Source organism: Phyllostomus discolor, chromosome 1, assembly GCF_004126475.2.
Source record: "Phyllostomus discolor isolate MPI-MPIP mPhyDis1 chromosome 1, mPhyDis1.pri.v3, whole genome shotgun sequence".
In the NCBI taxonomy this organism is placed as follows: domain Eukaryota; kingdom Metazoa; phylum Chordata; class Mammalia; order Chiroptera; family Phyllostomidae; genus Phyllostomus; species Phyllostomus discolor.
The window spans coordinates 175,061,264-175,080,116 of record NC_040903.2 but is presented as its reverse complement, the minus strand read 5'-3'; the positions used below and the strand labels follow the sequence as shown (position 1 = coordinate 175,080,116).

Sequence of the window (18,853 nt, the reverse complement as noted above, 5' to 3'; positions counted from 1 at the left end):
AACACGGGAGGACCTATGGCCTGGGTGCATGGTCTGTGGCCACCGGCCCCACGCTCGGCCCTGTGGCTCTGACCCCGTTCCCACCACACACCTCCTCGGCTCAGACCCCTGCTCCCAGCTCCAGCTCCAGGCTCATCTGAGGAGCTGGAGGCTGGGGGAAGCCACCAAGTTCCCAGTAGAGGGCCCTTGATTAAGTAGGGCCACATCATCAAGACTCCAGCAGGTTAGAGACAGGGGATGCCAGGGCTGAGAGGCAAAGGTCCTTTGTGGCCATGCCGTGTTTGGTCTCATTGTAATAGGAAAGTGTCGGCCACCCTCCTTCAGTAAATTGCTGGAGTTACTGCAGAGCAGCCCACTTGGCAAACTGTGGCTCACGGCACCCCTGGGGCCCAAGTGGCACTGTGTGGACCCAAGATTCCTCGGCCTGGCAGATGTAGCAAAGGACGCATGGGGCAAAGGCAAGCAGCTGTGATGAGTCTGGGAGCTGAGACCTGAGTGTAGACCCAGCTCTGCCACAGACACCTGTGTGACCCAGAGCAGGGCCCGCCAGCAGGAATCATGCCCCCACCTGTGAAATGAGGACCACCAACCTGGCCTCTCGAGGCCATGAGAATGCAGGACAAGGAAAGGCTGCACCATAAGGACACCCTACCCTGAAGCTTTCCCTTGGTCATCTAAAAGGGAGACTCACACACAGGTCAAGTGGCAGAGGCGACAGTGACATTGCAGGCAGCCCCAGCACTTCTCTCTGTGCAGATGGCCTCATGCTGCAGGTGAGCCACTGCAGGGCCTATCCCGTCAGGCCCAGCTTGACTCAGGCCAGTTCTTGGTCCCGGGGAGGACCTCCCCCTGCCCTCCTTGGCCCCAGGAACCCTACAGCTCCAGCCAGACAGCTTAGATGGGGGCATGTTTGCTCCTGCTGGCACCAGCCACACCGTGGTGGCGTGTCACAGAACACCTAGCTCTCCCTTTCCCTCCACAATCCCGGACCGAGGTGGGTGCACACGGCTGGGCAGAGTGGAGTCTGGGCAGGGGCACCTCTGGGCACGAGGTATTAACCAGCTCTCCTACTCTCTACACAGCTCAGTAACAAGTCCCCTGACAGAGACACAGCAGGCTGGACCCCTTACAGCTATGTGAACGTGTTAGGTCAGTAGTGGTTTGAGTGTGTCCCCTCGGTTCCCCTTCTCTACACTGAGAGGGGCCACGTCATAGCTCTAATAGAGAGGGTCACTAGATGAATCCTGAGCATGGTTTCCCCTGGGGAAGAAGGGCGTGGGGAGGAAACCCAAGTGCCAGTGCCCATTCCAGATTTATAAACAAATGAAGCCCAGGACCCTCTTCATTCCTCTACTGGGGGAAAGGGAGAGGGTGGCTGTGACCCAGGGACAAGACAGACAACTTGGGCCCCAGGTATGGGGATTCCAGATGGAGGCAAAAGATGCCTTCATTCACCTTCTAGAAAAGGAACCCCTGTCTGACCTAGGCCCTACCAAGGTACCCCTTTCAGGGGTTTCTTCCCACCGCCCTGGTAGGCATCAGTTCCTATAAAGGGTGGGGTTGGGGGCAGGTGGTCTGAGGAAGCAAGGCCAATAGCCTCAGCTCTAGCAAATGCCCATGGCCCTGCTGACCCCAGCCCCTTCGGATGCTGTACATAGGGGCCCTAATTCCTTCCAGTCTGCCCTACCCTGACCCTCACACCCCCACCCCCTCCCCTGCCACACCAGGGCCCTGGGAATAATGGCTCCTCCCTGTCATTCCTCTCACTAGACTCCCATTTCCAGATCAGTGCCCTGGAGGCCAGGTACCCGTCCGAGGACTTCTACATTGAACTTAGACACCTCAGCCGCCCCGCTGAGCCACACTCACCAGGTTAGACCCCCAGCCCTACCCTCTACCCCTGGGACCCCCAAGGCTCTCATACCAATGCAGACATGGCACTGGCCCTACCTCCCATTCCCACCCCTCGCTTGACCCACCCCCAGGGGCCTCAGAACTCTCCCGATCGAACGCCCCTCCCTCCCAACATGATAAGCCGCAAGCCCAATCCCTTGATGAATGAAACCTGTCTGGGTCCCATCACCCCTTCTCCTCCCACCATGGTCAGTGGATGTGGACAAACCGTGACTGGTGTGAGGTGAAGGGGACACAGCATAACTGCACTCCCTACAGTCCACAGAATACAACCCCAAACCACCGAGAAATGACCTGAGGATGGCAACCAGTGGCTCTCTGGCCCAATGGCCCCACGCCCCACCAGCGGCCTAGGCTGAGCTTTCCCAGGTCCTAGCGTAGGGCTGTCAAGTAGGGATCTGGGGAAGTTGGAACAGGATGTGTCAACCAACATCCTCTGTGCTCGTGTATTAGGTTCAAATTTGGTGGCCTGGACAAAATGCAAACAGCCAGTCCTGCGGTGGGAGACTGTGGGTAGAAGTTACAGGAGGTCTCACGGGAGCGATGTTATGACCGAACAGAGAACATGGCCCCCTCCAAGTGGCCTCCTTAGGGCGGGACCCCCACACACTGGCCAACCTGGGCCTGAGCTCAGGCTCTAGCTGGTTTCTAGAGCTCACGGGAAATAGTTCTAGAAACCCTGTAGGTCTCTGGGTCCAGTAACACTAAGAGTGAAGATTCTCAATTCATCTGCTGGTTAAGTAGGCATGGTCAGCAAAGACCCTGGGCCTGTACCCAGGAGGCTGTGTTCTTGGCTATGGGACCCCCAGGCAGTGTCCAGGGCATTCAATAACCCCACCAAATACAAGCCCCCCCCCCCCGACACAGACAGACACACACACACACACACACCCCCCACACAACACCACTACCCTGTATATCTTTCCACACTGGGGCATCCTCTGGGCCCAGCCCAGATTTCTCCCTGCTCTGAGATCTCCCTCTCCAACCAGTGTAGCCAGAGCCACCACCACAGTCATTTTCTGGCTTACACTCAAGCTGGCTGGTGGCCAATGGGACAGCATACTTGGGGACATCTGGCTCAACTCAACTTCTCACTGGCTAATGTGGTCTCAGATGAGTCACTGCCCCTCTCTGGGCCTCTGTTTCCTGTTCAATGGAAAGGGGAAAAGTTAACAGTCGAGCCTCTGTCCCTCGGGGAAGGCAAAGGAAGCCCTTGTCTTGTATAGAGTGAACTAATGCCAGGGATACAGACTGCCGCAGCCACATTTCCGAAGGGCACGGGTACCTATAAGCCACTAGAATAGAATAGCAAACCTGAGAAAACCCGAGACCTGGCTCTGCCCTCTCACTCTCTGGAAGGCAGGCAGACGGGAATAAATTAAATTCACTTGGGAACTCTATGTGGAGGAGGTATGGGGAGGTATCTAAATAGCAACAGGTTGGTTTTCAGTATCAGAAACCCAGAGTCAAGAGGAGCAAAACTGTGCTTTAGTAAGCATTTGTGGCATGCCTTGCCTGGTCCTCGGTGAAAGGCTGTGGGGGGGATGGGGGATGAATGGCTTTGACTCAGAGCCAGTGTCATTACTGCCCCAAACTAAAAAATGCCAGACAATTTCTTTTCTGGGATCAATAGCAGCAAACAACCTGAGCTCGGTCTGTGAAGCTGTATTGTCCTGCCTATGGCGGGAGCTCAGGACAATGCACTGTGGGAGCCTTGGATGAACGGGGACAGCTAAAAGGGAGAAAAGAAATCCTTGGCACTGAAAAACACTGGCAACACTTTTCAAAGACAGCTCTCAGTTAGATGTAAGTGGTCCGCCCGAGAGACGAAACACTGAGAACGCTGCCTGTGGGTGGGGATGACTGGACGTTCCGTAAAGGTGGTTATTCAAGGGCCTCAGCCCCCTCAGTCAAGCTCCTGGTCCAGGAGAGGAGAGGCAGGGCCGGAGCTGAGAGGTAAGAAAGTCTTCCACCCTATTCTAAAATCCAATGGAACTAGGATGTGGAATGTCAGGCACCCATCGCAAGCTAAGAAATGGTTTTGACCCATTCTTTATCCTATACTTTCGAAGCCTGGAACTTCACCTATGGTGACTGCAGGTGGCATCAAAGTGCCTTTGATCACCTCCTGGAAAACGTTCCCCTCAGAGTGAAGGTTAAAGAGAAGGAATGCTGAGAATGCCAGGGGGCGCTGTAGCTCACCATAAATCCTTACGAGTCTTTTAAGAATTTCCTCTATGGTCATAAAGGTTTAGAGTACAGTAAACCCAGAATAATTTTCTAGCACTAAAGAACCATTTATTTTCTGGGTAGGGGAGAAAGAGAAAAAAGCAAAAAAAAAAAAAAAAATGAAGCCAACACATGTAGTCCAAGTAAACCTCACCCCCTTATTTTTTTCCTTATATTCTGTCTGCAGGAGCTTGTGGAATGGATAGACGTCAAAACACATACATTATGGACAAAGGCTTCAAAGGTAGAGTATCCAATCCTGATGTCCCATTAGAAAGGGCTTAGCAAGATAAAGAGCACAGATCTGAAATGGCCAGAAATTCTACCAGAAACTGTACACCTCTTCCCCCAAACCCCCCAAAAGTTAAGACTACGGGACCTGGGGCTGCTGGGTAGCTCTGCCCAGGAGAAGCAACCATAATAACGAATTCATCTTTCGATTTCAGTTGCACCTGCTTAGCAAACGCTGTGGGTTTTTTATAGATGCCAACTAAATGTCTTCGGAAATGTAGAACGTCATTATCCAACCAATTAGTATGAGTTAAACTGATTAAAAATCTGAAATAAAGTCAATCTACCTGCCCCCGAGGCCTCCTGTCATTTCACTGCTAAGGAATGCCACCCTGCACCTGCTTTCTGGGGCACAAGGAATGGAAATGATACCCTAGTATTGCCCGGTGCTCCACCCTCAGATCTCTGTCCCTGAAAGCTAGGACACCAGGGCCAGTCCCAACACACGGGGACTCCAGGTGGCATCGCCCTTCGAGGAAGTCTGCGGGCGAAGCCAAGATGAAAGGTCAGGTCCTGCCCCTGGGCTTGCGCCCTCAGTCTAAATGACAGAATGTATGAAACAGGCAGATGTGGAACTATGACACTCATTACTCTGTCACTTATTAACCGAGACCTTAGACTGTGAGCTCTCCAAGGCCTAGTTTCCTTATCTGCAGGTTTGGGATAATCATGCCTGTCCCATTGTCTAACGAGGCTGTCATGAGCATTCAATAAAGTCACAGCTAGGAAGGGGTTCTGCATATTGTGAAGGACCATACTAATGTAAATGGGCTGTCCTTTTATCTCTGAGGTCCATTTAAGAGCCCCACCCACAAGGAGTAAGAGATGACTGACAGCAGAGGTCCCAATGGATATCCTAAATCTAGCTGTGCACCAGAATCAGCCAGAAAGCTTGCTAAAACTACAGAAGTTCACATCCTACCCCCCTAGATTCTGATGCAGCAGATCTAGAGTGGGGCCCTAGAATCTGCATTTGCACAGAGCACCTCAGGGTATCCTTATGCAGCTCACCCAACTACCACTTAGTACATACTGGTTTAGACTGGCCCAGATTTTCCAGATTACTATTCTGGTCTTTCAGACTCAACCTGAGACACAGACACAACCATCCATAGCCCTAGTGAGGTGGCTGTTAGAAATGGCGTAAGCTGGAGGGTGTGCTGGGGGTGTGCTGGCGGTGAGAACTGTGTTCTGAGCACGGGAACAGGAAGGGCAAGCCTCCATGAGCACACGTTAGGAGGCACACTGCTCAGGAGAATGGTCTGAGGACAGGAGGTCATCCCTCGGCTCCCGGCCAAAGGACACTACTCCCCTGGGAGCACCATTCTGCCAATTCTCTGAGTTTTGACTTAAACCATCCCAGTGAACACAAGTGCCGTTACAGCAAGTAAGGCTTGATACAGAAAAGACGGCTCTGCTGCTTTAGCACTGTCACCCGAGACCTCAGTTCCTGTCTCAAAAAGGCATAAGGACTGGGCAGAAATATCGTTTAAGGGCCTTTTTAGCTCTGAGAATATGCATGACCCAATCGTGAACAAGCTTGGACAGGCCCAGGCACCTCAATAAATGAGCACACAACTTCCCTACGCGCTTCGCTGTCCTGTGCATTGTGACTAGAGTAGCTACTTTTAGACTTGTGACCGAATGTGAAACAAAAACTAAGGAGAGCATGGTCTGTGCCTCAGCGTCATTCATTCCTGTTTTGTGAGGTCATGTGCTCGCATTTGAGCCTCTGAGTGCAGATATTGTTTCACTACTCTGGCTACAAATGCCCTTTACATTACAGAGCAAAGAGGGCTGTGTAGGCAAAGGTACCAGCAGTTACTGGGAACCAACACATGTGAACAAAAGAATTCAGAGAAGAAAATGGAATGTCACAATTCAAATCTTTACAGATCTTTACAGAAGGACTTATCAGACATGAAATAAACCCACACTAACTGGCTGAACTCCCAAATAAACACTTAATAAACTAGTTTGTACCAGGAATGAAATCATTTTCTAAACCTACTGGCCAAACCATTAAGAATGAAGAGTCAAAGTGTTCTCTAACTCGGAAAGAGCCCTGGCGTGGGAGGTAAGACGTGGCTTCCAGCCCTAGTTCTTGCTGTGCTGTGCGGTGTGGTGCGGTGCTGACCAGGTCACAGCGCTGTTTTCTGGGTCTAGGCGCACCCCTCTACCAGGAGGACAGCGCTGCACAAACACCGACTCTGGGCCCTTTCCAGGGCGACGTTCTGGAAGTCACGAGTTCGGCCAATACTCCCTCTCTTTCCCCTGTTCCTCTCTACTGAAGACCCCCACTCACTGTCGTTCTGGGGGGTCACATGAGACCACACACTGCTGTGCTAACCGGCTGTCACCTCTCAAACACCTTTCGCTGTCCCTTCCACTTCTCACCCTCATCACGATTCTGCAACAAACTGCAAACTACCTCACATTCAACTCCTTGTCTGTCAGGCATTTCAAACTGCTGTAGGAGAGATCTTCCCTAAAACTCTCCATCACCTTTATGTCCCGAAACTGATTTCCACTGTTACTGCCACTTTTCGTATCTTATGCCCCTTGGTAATTTAACCGAGTCTCTTCTTGTAGTTTCCCTGGGTTCCAAGGTAGTTAGGAACCCACTGGCATTGCTAAACTTTTTTCAGCTAATGTGGCTGTCCTAACTGAGATGTCCCTTCCCTCTCCGCATATCCTCATTTCTCAGTCACAAGAAGGATGCTAACTTAGGCCCAGGAAGAGTGTGGCCTTCTGATAAGAGCAGGCAGCTAAGACAGTGCCCGGGTTTTCCCAGCAGTATATTGGCCTTAACTAGACAGTTGAACCCAAAAGCCCTGGCAAATTCAGATCCCACTCACAAGGTGGCCTTGGAAAGTCACCTCCCCTCAGAATTGCTGCTTCCTTTCATCAAATGTTTACATTAGCTCATTTCAGAGGCCCCTTCTGCCTCCCATAGTATATGGCTGCCTGTGATTTGGGGGGAGGTAGAACAAGGTGAGAGCAAATACCAGGGCATTATAGAGTACTGATGCTAATTGCTAATTACAAGTCTTGGGGGAGCGACTCTCCAGAGCTTGGGTAGCCTTGGTTGATGCTTCCCCTTTGCAAAATGCCCTGAAGCACAAAGGGGTGGGGGGGAGGGTGGAGCTCTAAAAGGATGGGGAAGTATCTTAGAGCAGCTGGTTACTCTTCCCCCTCATCATGCCCTCCCTCTGGGCAGGCAGGTAGATAAATCAGCTGGAGAAAGAGCAGATTCCAAAAGCAGTTTCCCAGCTTGCCTAGCCCTCTCCCCACTTCCAGTTCCCAAACAGGAACCCAATTATTCATAACTCAACACTCTCCCCTATACACACACACACACACACACACACACACACACTCCATCCTTGTCTTTACCACTTGCCCCTTTATGGAAGATACAGCTTCTCCCTAACACGAATCCCCTCCCCCACAACCCTAACTTCTCTCTCATCCACTTAGGTGCATCCCCTGCTGCAGAGCAAACAATTTATCCCCCCCCACCCCCTCCCCCCCACACATTTGGAAGCAGCTCTGACTCTTCTGGTGAAATGAACAGAGGGGCACTATTGCCTGCCTGAGGCTCTTTCAGGCACAGAGCTAGAGCTCCAGGGCTCTCCCACTGCCATAACTGAGTCAGTCACGGGATAGCCACAAACAGGCTTAGAGCTTGGCCCTCCTCCCTCCCAGATAAACAGTGTTCTTGTCGAAGGTCAGGTGAAGCTGCTGCAGACACACTTTGCATTCAGAGATACCAGAGGAGCCGGGGGAAACAGGAAGAAACTGGTGGGAGGAAAAAACACCTTGACTGGTTATCAGAGAAAACAGGGGTTGAGTCCTAATTACTTACTAACATTAAGCAAACTTTATGAGCTTCAGTTTCCTCATTTCTAAAGTAGAAATACTAGTCCTTCCTGCCCAGCTGTAACAGATGTAACAAATTTCAAATGACTAACCTGAAATGCTAGTTTTAAGTGCCACACAAATAAAACTATTCCTTAAGTTCTAGAAAATATACAACTGAAGCAGCTGCCAATCAAAGTAAAAGGATGCATCTGGGAGGGGAGGAAGGGAGAAGTGTTAGGACTTTTCTGAGGAGAAAGCCCTTCTTTAAACAATTCCAGTCCTCGGCTTGCAAACAATCCACTGAGTCATAGGGCCTCACTCCCCGTCTGGTGAGTTCAGATCACCCAAAGCGAAATGATGACCCATGCCACCAGGGTTCCTGGACTTAGCCCTGCTCCTTGTTCAAACAAAATACTCACTGGCCCAGAGGCTGCAGCCACCTTTCCCCACTGAGCCTCACAGCAGCTGGGCCGATCCAGCCTCCTTTTGGTCCTTACTAGGGCCACTCATTCATTGTCTAGGAAGAAATGTTTTCTCCTCCTTCTGTCTAGGGTAATATGCTAGAAAGAGGCCATAATCTAAGATGAAACCAAGCCACTATTCCTCTCCACTGTGGGCTAAGCTGTGATGAGAGTGCTCTGAGCCTGGTTCTAGAGCTTGCTTTGCTACTGATTTGCAGTATGGCTGGGGAAATCACCACCCCACGCCAAGCCTCAATTTCCTCATAAGCAATTAAGGGGGGGGCGGATAATATTATTGCTTTACCTACACCACAGTGTGTTATGAACACCTGAAGGAACAGGCCACTGTACTTTTGCACAAGATTGAGGAAATGTTACCTGCTGAAACAGACACCAGTAACTCTACACCAACAGAAAAGTAACCCCCCCAACCACCTGTTAGGGGTAAAAAACAACTTGGTCTCACACACTCACACACAATCTCAGTTCCTTCAGCCACATGGAGTGTTCTGTTCTCTCTCACTGGATGAAGAACATCTATCCAGTCCACCCTTGAGTTACATTTTCACTTTCACTTTTTTACATTTCCATTAATTTCACATGTTGAAGGCTGAAAGCATAGATAAGTAGCAGCACAATGTAACTTGTAGTAGTTCTAGAGAAGATCCAAGAATATCACCATCTGCTACCACTTGTAGAAATTTAGAGCTGAGGGGCCACTTACATCACTCTCAACTATCAAGCCCCTCCAACTCAGCGCGTGTTCCTCCCTCCCTCTGCCCGGCAGAGCCCCAGGCAGAGGAGGACGGAAGTGAAGCTGCCAGATTAGAGAAAGTAAAATTAATAAAGTCCTGACTCACTTGGGACAATCTACAAGAGGCAGCAGAGGTTGAGGGAGGGGCCCCCCTTTCCTCCTGTGACTCTCAGTCACAAAGAAAACTTTCTTCCTCTAGTGGAGCTCGTTACCTGGCTTCATGTTTGGAACTAGTTTGCATCCCTTTCCCCTAACACACCCTGCAGTCTTAGGGATGATGCATGCCTGAGAGGTGGCAAGGGAGGAAGCACAAGCTCTCCTAGTATCAGAGAAAGTTACTACCAAAATAGCTTCCCTTTAGCATTCACAAGAACTGAGGAAAATGACCCCCCAGGGATACTTGCAGGCTTGCTAGAAAACAGGAACTTTCCAAATGCTAGCTTGAGACCCAGGCGCTTTTGACACCTCTGTTACACTTACTTCTGTCTGCCCCACCTCTGACCACCAGCTTCTCAGAGAGCTGGGATGCAGCCAGCTGGCTGATGAAAGGATGCCAAACTGCTGACACCTGCACCAAAACACACACCCTCTCTCTCTACTCCTTCTAAACCTAAGCTGCTTAATCATCAGAACATTTTCAGCAGATGGTAGGTATTACAGGAAATGTACAGGCCAAGGAGTCCCGAGGCGCAGGCTGAAGTCTTGGCACTGCCTGTTAAGAACTGTGTGACCTTAGCCAAATCACTTCGTCTCTCTGGGCCTTTCCATTGTATAGGAATACAGTGCAAACTATCAACTATCCTTGCAAAATTTTGTAAAAACATGTAATAAAAGATGTACAAGTACACTATGAATATCTTGAATTCACCTCTTTCTGGTGCTGTAACTGAGTACTAAAAACAAAAATCTTCCCATCCCTCCAAAAACATGCTTGTTCGTTTTTTTTTAGAAAAAGAACTCTGCCTACCTGGGAAAACTCTCAACATATTTAATAAGTAAATCTTGGTCTACCACAGGCTTTTATAGGTCCAGAATAACAAAAGCACATGAACTTGACTACAGTCTGTCTCTGGTATTTAAATGAAGTCGTATGTCCTTGCTTGTCCTAAGAGCTCTCTCTTGCTTTGCAGATTACATGAAAGAGTCTGTGTGCAGTTCTAGCACTTGTTCCTTGAATAGCAGTGAAAACCCTTACGCCACAATTAAGGACCCACCCGTCCTCACCTGCAAGCTTCCAGAAAACAGCTATGTAGAAATGAAGTCGCCTGTGCACAGGGGGTCTCCGTACACAGATGTGCCATCCTTGTCGACATCTAATAAAAATATATATGAAGTTGGTAGGTGTCTCAAATAAGTACCTTAGTGAAACCAGGGCAATAGTGCAGCATCTGAAGTAAAAATCAATCCCTCTCCACTCACCCCGTCTTGAAAACACACCTTTTTCTCTTGCTGCTTTCTAAGGAATCCAAGGTGCACTGCCTTTCCTGGGACTGCCCTCCTCTCTTATGCAGGAAATCAAATTCTTATGCCAACTCTGCTTTAAAACACACACACACACACACACACACACGACTAGTATGAAGCAGAAATACTCGAGGTAGGGCATGGGTAACACACACGCACACACTTCAACTGGTTGTCAACACAAATCCCAGTTTAAAAAAGGTAACAATGAGAACATTTAACTTTCCAAATCACTACCTTCTACTTTCTCACTTAACCCATGTCCCTAGGTTCATCTGTAACACTCCCCACTTCTAGGATATTCTAAATCTTTTGGTTTTGACCAGAGCCTGGGATTCTGACAGCATGCTCACTGATGTTCTCCATCTCTTGAGCAAGCCTCAGTCTTAACCCTCATGTATTTATCACGGATTTATAAATCCCTGGCTTCTCTCCCCACCCAGTTAAATAGAAGTCTTCCCCCAACAAGGCAACCAAAGCTAATCTGTTCTCTGAACTCATTTTTCACTATATTCCTTAGAGCCCACAGTCAGTGTGGTCCAAGAAGGCCGTGGTCATAACTCCAGCTATATCCAGAATCCATACGACCTACCTAGGAACAGCCATATTCCTGGTCATTATGACCTCCTCCCCGTAAGACAGAGCCCTGCCAGTGAGCCCTTCCAGGACAAGCAGTCTTACGAGGGATAAGCTTCTCTCTTCCAATGTGCTCTGCTGAACATTCTCTGACTCTCTGAAAGAAGACAATCCCTTGACTTCTAATAATGGTACAGACTGACTCCAGCTGCGTGTTAGTTATTACTTTCACCTGAAACTAAAGAAGAGCTTCCAAGTGGGACTGGGGTATTGTTCAAATGGTCTGTTCCCAAAGGCAAACCCTACCTCCCACCCAACCCCAACCCCAGATGCCTTGGATTATGTATTTCAAAACATTCAGGATACAGCTGCTCAACATCAGCTAAATATAGCTAAATATATTTATTTATATATTTAATTATCTGAAACATGATGCTTAAAAAGTATGTAGAATAGGTTTCACAAACCTTCCTGGGGGAAAGGGGAGTGGGGAGGAGAGAGGATTAATTTAAAATACCAGAAATATGTATGTACTTCTAGCTGCTGTTATCATCAACACCTGTTTGATTACCTAAGATAATTAGTACACAGACACAAATTGTGTTAATACCAATCCTAAAGTACCTGTACATACATATCTGGTCCATCAAATTACAACGGTCAAGATTACAGAGTTTATTACATAGTTCAATGCTAACAACTTCAATTTTTAAAAGACTTAAATAAATAGAAATTAATTTTCCCTCTTCTGCCCCTGCTGGTGGAAGAAGAAAATGAGTTTTCAAAGCTCAACAGCCTCTTCCAGTCTATGACGGTATTTCTGGATCCGCTTTTTACCAACTCCTGCCAACCCAATGTTCCAGAACATTGCAAGTCACCCTTGGCCTTGTCGTCCACCCAACACCCTAGTCATTCCATGGGAAATAAAACAGATGATGCTTTAAGCAAGCAGTCACAGGCCGACAAGGATTAAGTACCCCTAAAAATGGCTATGTGGCCTCTCAAATTTATTTGGTTGGCATTCCTCGACTGACTCAGAAGACTGCGTGCTTTCAAGCATTTCTTCATTTTTCTGAGTTTGATGTAATATGAAACCTAAAAGTGTAGAGGAAATTAGACAAAAGAGGGTATGTTAAGTTTAAATTGCTTAAAGTACATTATGCTTTTTGATGAAACTAAATTGAAATGATCAAAGAAAGAATGGAATGTTGTCGGGCTGCTGCAACATGATGTAAAAACTTGACAGTAAACAGCATGAAGGATGTGAAGTACTTCTACCTTCTACCATCAGCCCACCACCTGCTGAGATGGCCCAAACCGAATTACAATGAGCTAATGCTCCAGCTCCCAGTATTCAAATGTGTCCATACCTGTCATTACTAATGTATGCAGGTAAACTGGGGCTCAGATGAGTCAAAATGGAGCCAACTCCCAAGCCCTAAAGAGGAAGGACCTTCTCACAAGAATTAAAGACGAAAGGGCAAAGTGAGAACACTGATGGCCATCCCTGTACCACTGTATTCTCTGACAACAGTTCAGCTAGTAAAAATACTTCCAAAAGGTATACAAAAAAGAACTACATGACTGCAAAGCTGGAGTAACTGCTACAGGAAGTGTGGGAGTTCTGAAACCCTTGATACAAATTGGAAGTCTGCCATGGAACCCATTAGTTTGGGAAATAACCAGCAAAAGGAAGAAAAATGATGAGTAAATGCCCCTCCCCCACTTGACTCAAGGCTTAAGCAAATGTTGTTAGGGGAAAATATCTAATACTTAACATGAATGCTGCATGTGTGCATGGGAGCAAGTGATCAGCAATAGCAAATTTACTTTCCAAAAATGCCTTATTAAATATAAATACTAGAAAAGTACTTTGTAGACCGAAGTAAATATTTCTCATATATATGTAGAAAGAAGTATAGATAAGAGACTTACCTCAGTATTTCAAGGCAGCAAGTACTCAATTATCTTCGTGAAGCAAGGACTGAGAATCATGGTGAAGTCAGATCAGCAAGGAGAAACGCCATCTCAATCGCAGGTTTTATCTTCTTCCCCCCCCTGCATGTAAGTAATTGCTGCCTGGCACGCTGCAAACAAGCACCATCACCCACCCAAGTTTCAAGTTTCACCTCTCTTTTGCCAACTATCTTCTGCGCAAATTTCAGCAAGAGGTGGCATGGTGGAATTGCTAAAGCACTGGGTCAAGAGATTTGAATGTTACTTGCCCTCTTGGGGCTCTTTTTACACCTGTATGTTAAAAAAAATGGAGTAGCAAAGAGGGGGGTAAGGGAACCCTAAAACCCTTCAGCTCTAGCATTCTCATTTTTAAAGAAATGCACTGCAAATTAAATCAGGCAATACAGGAACAGGGAAAGACAGAGGGTGTGATTAATCGATGGTGACAACTGTTGTCTTCACATTATCTAAGAGTTACTAGTAAAAGACATTTCAATCTTACAGAGCAACTATTAGGAACTTCTGTCTAGCACTGCCGCAAGTAAGTTCATGGTCGGCCTAAATGCACTATGCATTGTATTGACAGCTTGGGAAGATCTGTGCAGTTAGTTTACAGAAACTAAGTTTTCACTCAAAGTGATCTGCATATAATTCAAATGAATGAAGAAAATACAATTATTGTGTAATAGCATAAGTGTGACTATGAAATGGCAATACTTTTTTAAACAACCCAGATTTATATTTGTTCACTGTGCAGAGGGATCATACCTTGTACAAAATAAAATTAATTTCTCAAACTAATTTATAGGAATGCCTACTGTTATGTTGTGTTGCAAACCAAAAATGTGTCTATAATCTACACTTTAGGTTTAAAGGTAGGAACTAACCTACGTTTTGTTTGGTCACTTTAGACAGCTGGGAAAATAGAAATTTTCCCACCGATGCTTGAAACTAAAGTGAAAAAGTTCTGTCAAATTTATAACAAGAGTCTCTTCCTTTCAAGTAATGAATGGAAGCTACATATTCTTAATGTCAAAAAGTTACTGAAATATAAAGACCAGTATATTCAAATAGAGAATTTCTCTGCTTTCACAAAGATCTGAACTCAAAAGCAACTATTACAGCCTGTGCTCAGCTCCAGAGGTACAAAGGCAGTTCTATGGAATGGAATAAAGGCAAGTGTAAGTGCCACCTAATTTGCCTAAGAGCAATGAATAGCTTTCCACTAGCAGAAGTTACCGCCCAGTACAGGACTCTGGGTGCATCTGTTAAAGGACCTTTTAAAACATAACCATGTTACCTTAGTAGTAAAGAAGCAGCAGGATTAATTTTGCTATAAAATATAGATTCTAAAAAAATAGCTTTCTAAATGTATTCCATGGTGTAAGTTTAAAATTTCTCCTTCAGACTTTCAAAGGTTTGTACTTACTTGTCAAATTACAACATTTCAACTTATCCATTCACAAGGCTTATGCGATACTCAAGAGTTACTCCTATTTAGTAAAAATGTTTAACCAAGAATACAATTCTGCTGGTTAGAGGATAAGACTCATTCGGAAAAGACCCTCCTCCTAACAGACAACTCTCAAGGGCTGGAGCTTGGCTTCTTAGTGAAAGATAAAATATAATCATGAGTTACAAGGCTAAAAAGGGTATTGACTGAGGATAACAGTTTGTCTTGCAAGGCTCAGAATACTATCCAACACATGATAAACAATGGCTACAGGTCGTGTATTCAGTACAGAAGATTCAAGAACGATACATTCTATTAGCCATTCATCTAACCAGAGGGAACACAGGCCCTTTTAATCAGCATGTGGCAAAAGAGATGGAAAATCTTTCTCTTTTTCCAAGATGGATGGATACATAGGATTTCATTATACTACCATTAATAAGTTTATATAATAATTATATAAATGGAGGGTCTAAGTGAAGTACCGATATTTTCTTCCTTGACTTACAAAGCTAGAAAGACTCTGAGCAGTGGTCCAATCCAAACCCACATTAAGGTAAAAGCTCTGGTCTGTAGCTAGAATTATAACATTCCCGCCTCAGTCAGTTTATGTCTCCCAAGCCACTGTCTGGCTCAGCAGAAGGTGGTCCTCCAGAGCCTTGTGTAAGAACACAGGGGCACCTGAGATCTTACACAGTACTGTTGTTTAGGCATCCACTTAAATGTAAACCAAGACCAGTGACTGAGGACCCTAACATCCTCTTCTGGAATTGCTTTCATAGCAAAGACAGCCTGTAGAAATGCTGTCGCTTCCTGGGGCTTCCCACACCACCCTGCTTCAGGCATGACCTTCTATAATATATTCTTAGGTCCATATGATGAAATGTTTTGGCATAGAGGCTAGTGCAATAGCCAGCAACGTCTTATAGATAAGATAAGGAACCACACCACTTCCCTAGAGAGATCTGAGAAGACAGTATGCTGAGAGACTGGAAGTTTTCAGCAGGGGAATGGGTACCAAAAGCAGCAGTACCCTTACTCATTGGGGTGGGGATAACAAGGTCTAGGATTTTGCATCTGAGGCAGTATTCAGGTCCACTGACTTAAATGTAGGAAAGGAATCCTGTTGGCTCCTAATTTTCACTACCATCACTGGTACTGGGAACAGAGTGGCTAACAGCCATTATACATGACATCTGTGCCAGGATCCATCAAGTCTGTGCTTAATAATGTTAAATAATTGAACTCAAATGTTTAAGACTACTGCTAGTTAGATTACCATGCTAATAGCCAAATAATGCCATTAATATCGTATTTATACACATAAACTTATATTCTTGGATTCAATCATTGGTTCTACTGGATAGCTAGCTCTATGGATTGACTTTCTTGTAGATTCCAATTAGAGATAATAAAAAAAATTAAACACAGTACGTTTTTAAGAGGTCTCTCCCAGACATGAATATATTTTAAAGTATATATTAAAAGCCAGCAATTTCAATAGCAAAAGCAAAAAAAAAAAAAAAAAAGTTCTCAATTTACAGCTGATATGGCAGCCCGTCAAGTGCTCCTTCTCCTTGGTGCACATGGTACTTTGATGCATTTCATATTATGATACTGACATTCTGCAACTGTTCTGGAAGCTTTCATCCTTTTTACTGGAGTTAATATGGAAATAAAGATAACATTCTAATCAAATTGTGATAAAACCAAAATAACCATGCCAAGTATACACTTGATTTTTACTTAGCTCTGACATTTAAATTTGAGTTAGAATGAATAACCTGGCTTTAGTACCTGAAGAGAGTTCATTCATAGAATTACTGAATTGCACCCTAGAAGTGGTGTAATCCTATCCCCTCATTAACTAGAAGGTGAGGCCCAAAGGTAAAACAACCAGGAGAGTTGTGACTAGAATCCCTATCTTTGTCACCCAGTCCAGTGCTCTATTATACCTGCCACTTTCTTTTAACTCAGAGTTTGCACATTTTCTACTGTCTACCTAGTATCAAATTCCTTTCAAACAGTCTTTACCTTCCAACTCAACTTTCAGGGAAATGAATACTTCAATTAAATTATCTGTCAGACAAAGGGTTCTCCCTTACAGAAGTTGTAATGATAATAGCATTTTGTGCTGTTTTATTGTTTCCATCAGCCTCCTACAGTTTGGGGAAACACAACCATTCTTTATAACTTCAGAATGTCAACTCCAGTTTATCTGGCATGTTGTATAGGCAGTGGAAAAGGAGACCTGTATTGTATATAGGCAATGGAAAAGGTGACCCATCAAATCCCAGAAAAAGGGTATGGCACCAGCACAGTCCCAACCAGGAGGAGAAAGACAGCCCTCTTGCCTCCAGAACTAGTGTGTTAGGCTAACCCTCTAAATGATGTGGTGGGAGAGGATGCTTTCATGGTCTTTGTCCCCCCCCGCCCCCCACATAAGGAGTGGATATCATGCACAGTCCTTATACAAAATAAGATACTCTGTTTCAAAAACTTTTTCAGGCTTATGATGTTTCTGAAACATAAAGCAATTTCCAATTTCTCCTCTTTTAAAAGAGCTCTGCAAACTGAAACCTAACAGGTTGGAAAAAGTTTCTAATTATCCACCAGCCCTTGAATTATTTTGCTTCTGGTACTGACCAAGTTGACTAAGTAGTACTTTTGTCTCTGTAAGGCAGATGGAAGAGACTACCACAACAGCTCAAACCACTGAGAGCATTGTATTTTGTAAATACAAGTCAATAAAGACAAAAAATGAAAAGGTTAATTTTCCCAATGGTAAAATGAATATGACTAGCTTTATGGGCAATCCAAACCCTTAAGAAGTTTAACTTTTCTGCAGAACCCTTCAGAACTTAAAAGAGAGCTGGATTAAGCCACAGGCTAACTCCTTAGAATTCAGCATATCCTAATTTAGCATAACAGCTAAATTAGAAAACTTACACCTACAGAGTTAATAACTGCTTTCAGAGAGATATCATAGATAGCACTGGAGAACACTCACATGTAAGTTTACCAGGTCAAGTGCCTAACTGATTTTTCGAGAATACAAATAGATTTAAAAAAAAAATAAAAATTAATTGAAAAGCAGGGTCGCCCTGGCTGGCGTAGCTCAGTAGATTGAGCGTGGGCTGCAAACCAAAGTGTCTCAGGTTCAATTCCCAGCCAGGGTACATGCCTGGGTTGCAGGCCATGACCCCCAGCAACCACACATTGATGTTTCTCTCTCTCTATCTCCCTCCCTTCCCTCTCTAGAGGTGAATAAATAAAACCTAAAAAAAAAAAAAAAAAAAAAAAGCAGGGTCAAACAGCAAAATACTTCTACTAAACTGCCTTCAGCCCTAAATTGTCATATTTTAAGATTTAGTGTTTCTTGAGACAGTTTGTCTCCTGAGATATTATTCAGAATGAAGGCACTTGTTGAAATGCAATCAAAGCCATTTTCTACTACTTCCAGTTTCCTGGACTGCTCCCAAGATCGAGCCATGCCCAAGGCAACATTAAGTCTATACTTGATAAAAATTTAGTTACTGGCACTTTATCATTTTCAATTTACTATCAAGTTTCTCCTCTTAAATAATTTTGTAAAAAAATTACTACCAATTTTCAGTAAAATAAGTGGTGATGGAGCCTCCTCGCAGGTCTAGTGTCATGGTTACGTATGTATGAAAAATAGAGACAGTAATTACTTCCCTCATATTTTTGGTTATACTTTTTTCCAAGAAAAGCATAATTGAACCACCTGTCTAAAATCAAAGCTGAATTCGCATAATGGTACCTCCAATTCAATGTTGACTCTGTAATGAAAGGACCTGTATGTTCTCATTCATCAAAATCCAGTATTCCGTGGCTACATCCAAAGCAAAGGGAAAATGGAATCTG

The 18,853-nt window shown here is 45.4% G+C and overlaps 1 protein-coding gene and 1 long non-coding RNA gene across 9 annotated transcripts in view; one reads left to right on the top strand and one right to left on the bottom strand.

Annotated features, from left to right (window-relative positions):
- The window catches only part of MEGF11 (multiple EGF like domains 11), a 353,724-nt gene extending 339,407 nt beyond the window's left edge, over positions 1-14,317 (top strand). For 2 of the 7 annotated variants that reach the window (XM_028508322.2, XM_036009396.1), the window contains 2 exons: positions 4,334-4,390; positions 4,593-4,729. In XM_028508322.2, the coding sequence (XP_028364123.1) occupies positions 4,334-4,390; positions 4,593-4,606 (71 nt within the window). In that variant the 3' untranslated portion in view covers positions 4,607-4,729. Of the gene's footprint in view, positions 1-1,082; positions 1,150-1,770; positions 1,873-4,333; positions 4,730-10,646; positions 11,062-11,500 lie in introns of those variants that run through there. The other 5 variants (XM_028508320.2, XM_036009391.1, XM_028508321.2 and 2 more) reach the window with 5 other exon arrangements.
- On the bottom strand, positions 5,568-13,562 carry LOC118496753. 2 transcript variants are annotated; one of them, XR_004899312.1, is made up of 4 exons: positions 13,492-13,562; positions 10,936-11,053; positions 10,741-10,829; positions 5,568-8,238 (listed from the first exon to the last, which is right to left on the bottom strand). It is a non-coding gene; the product is annotated as an uncharacterized LOC118496753 (long non-coding RNA). The 2 variants fall into 2 exon arrangements; XR_004899313.1 differs by lacking the exon at positions 5,568-8,238 and having other exon boundaries at positions 10,455-10,829.
- Positions 14,318-18,853: the final 4,536 nt, after the last annotated feature.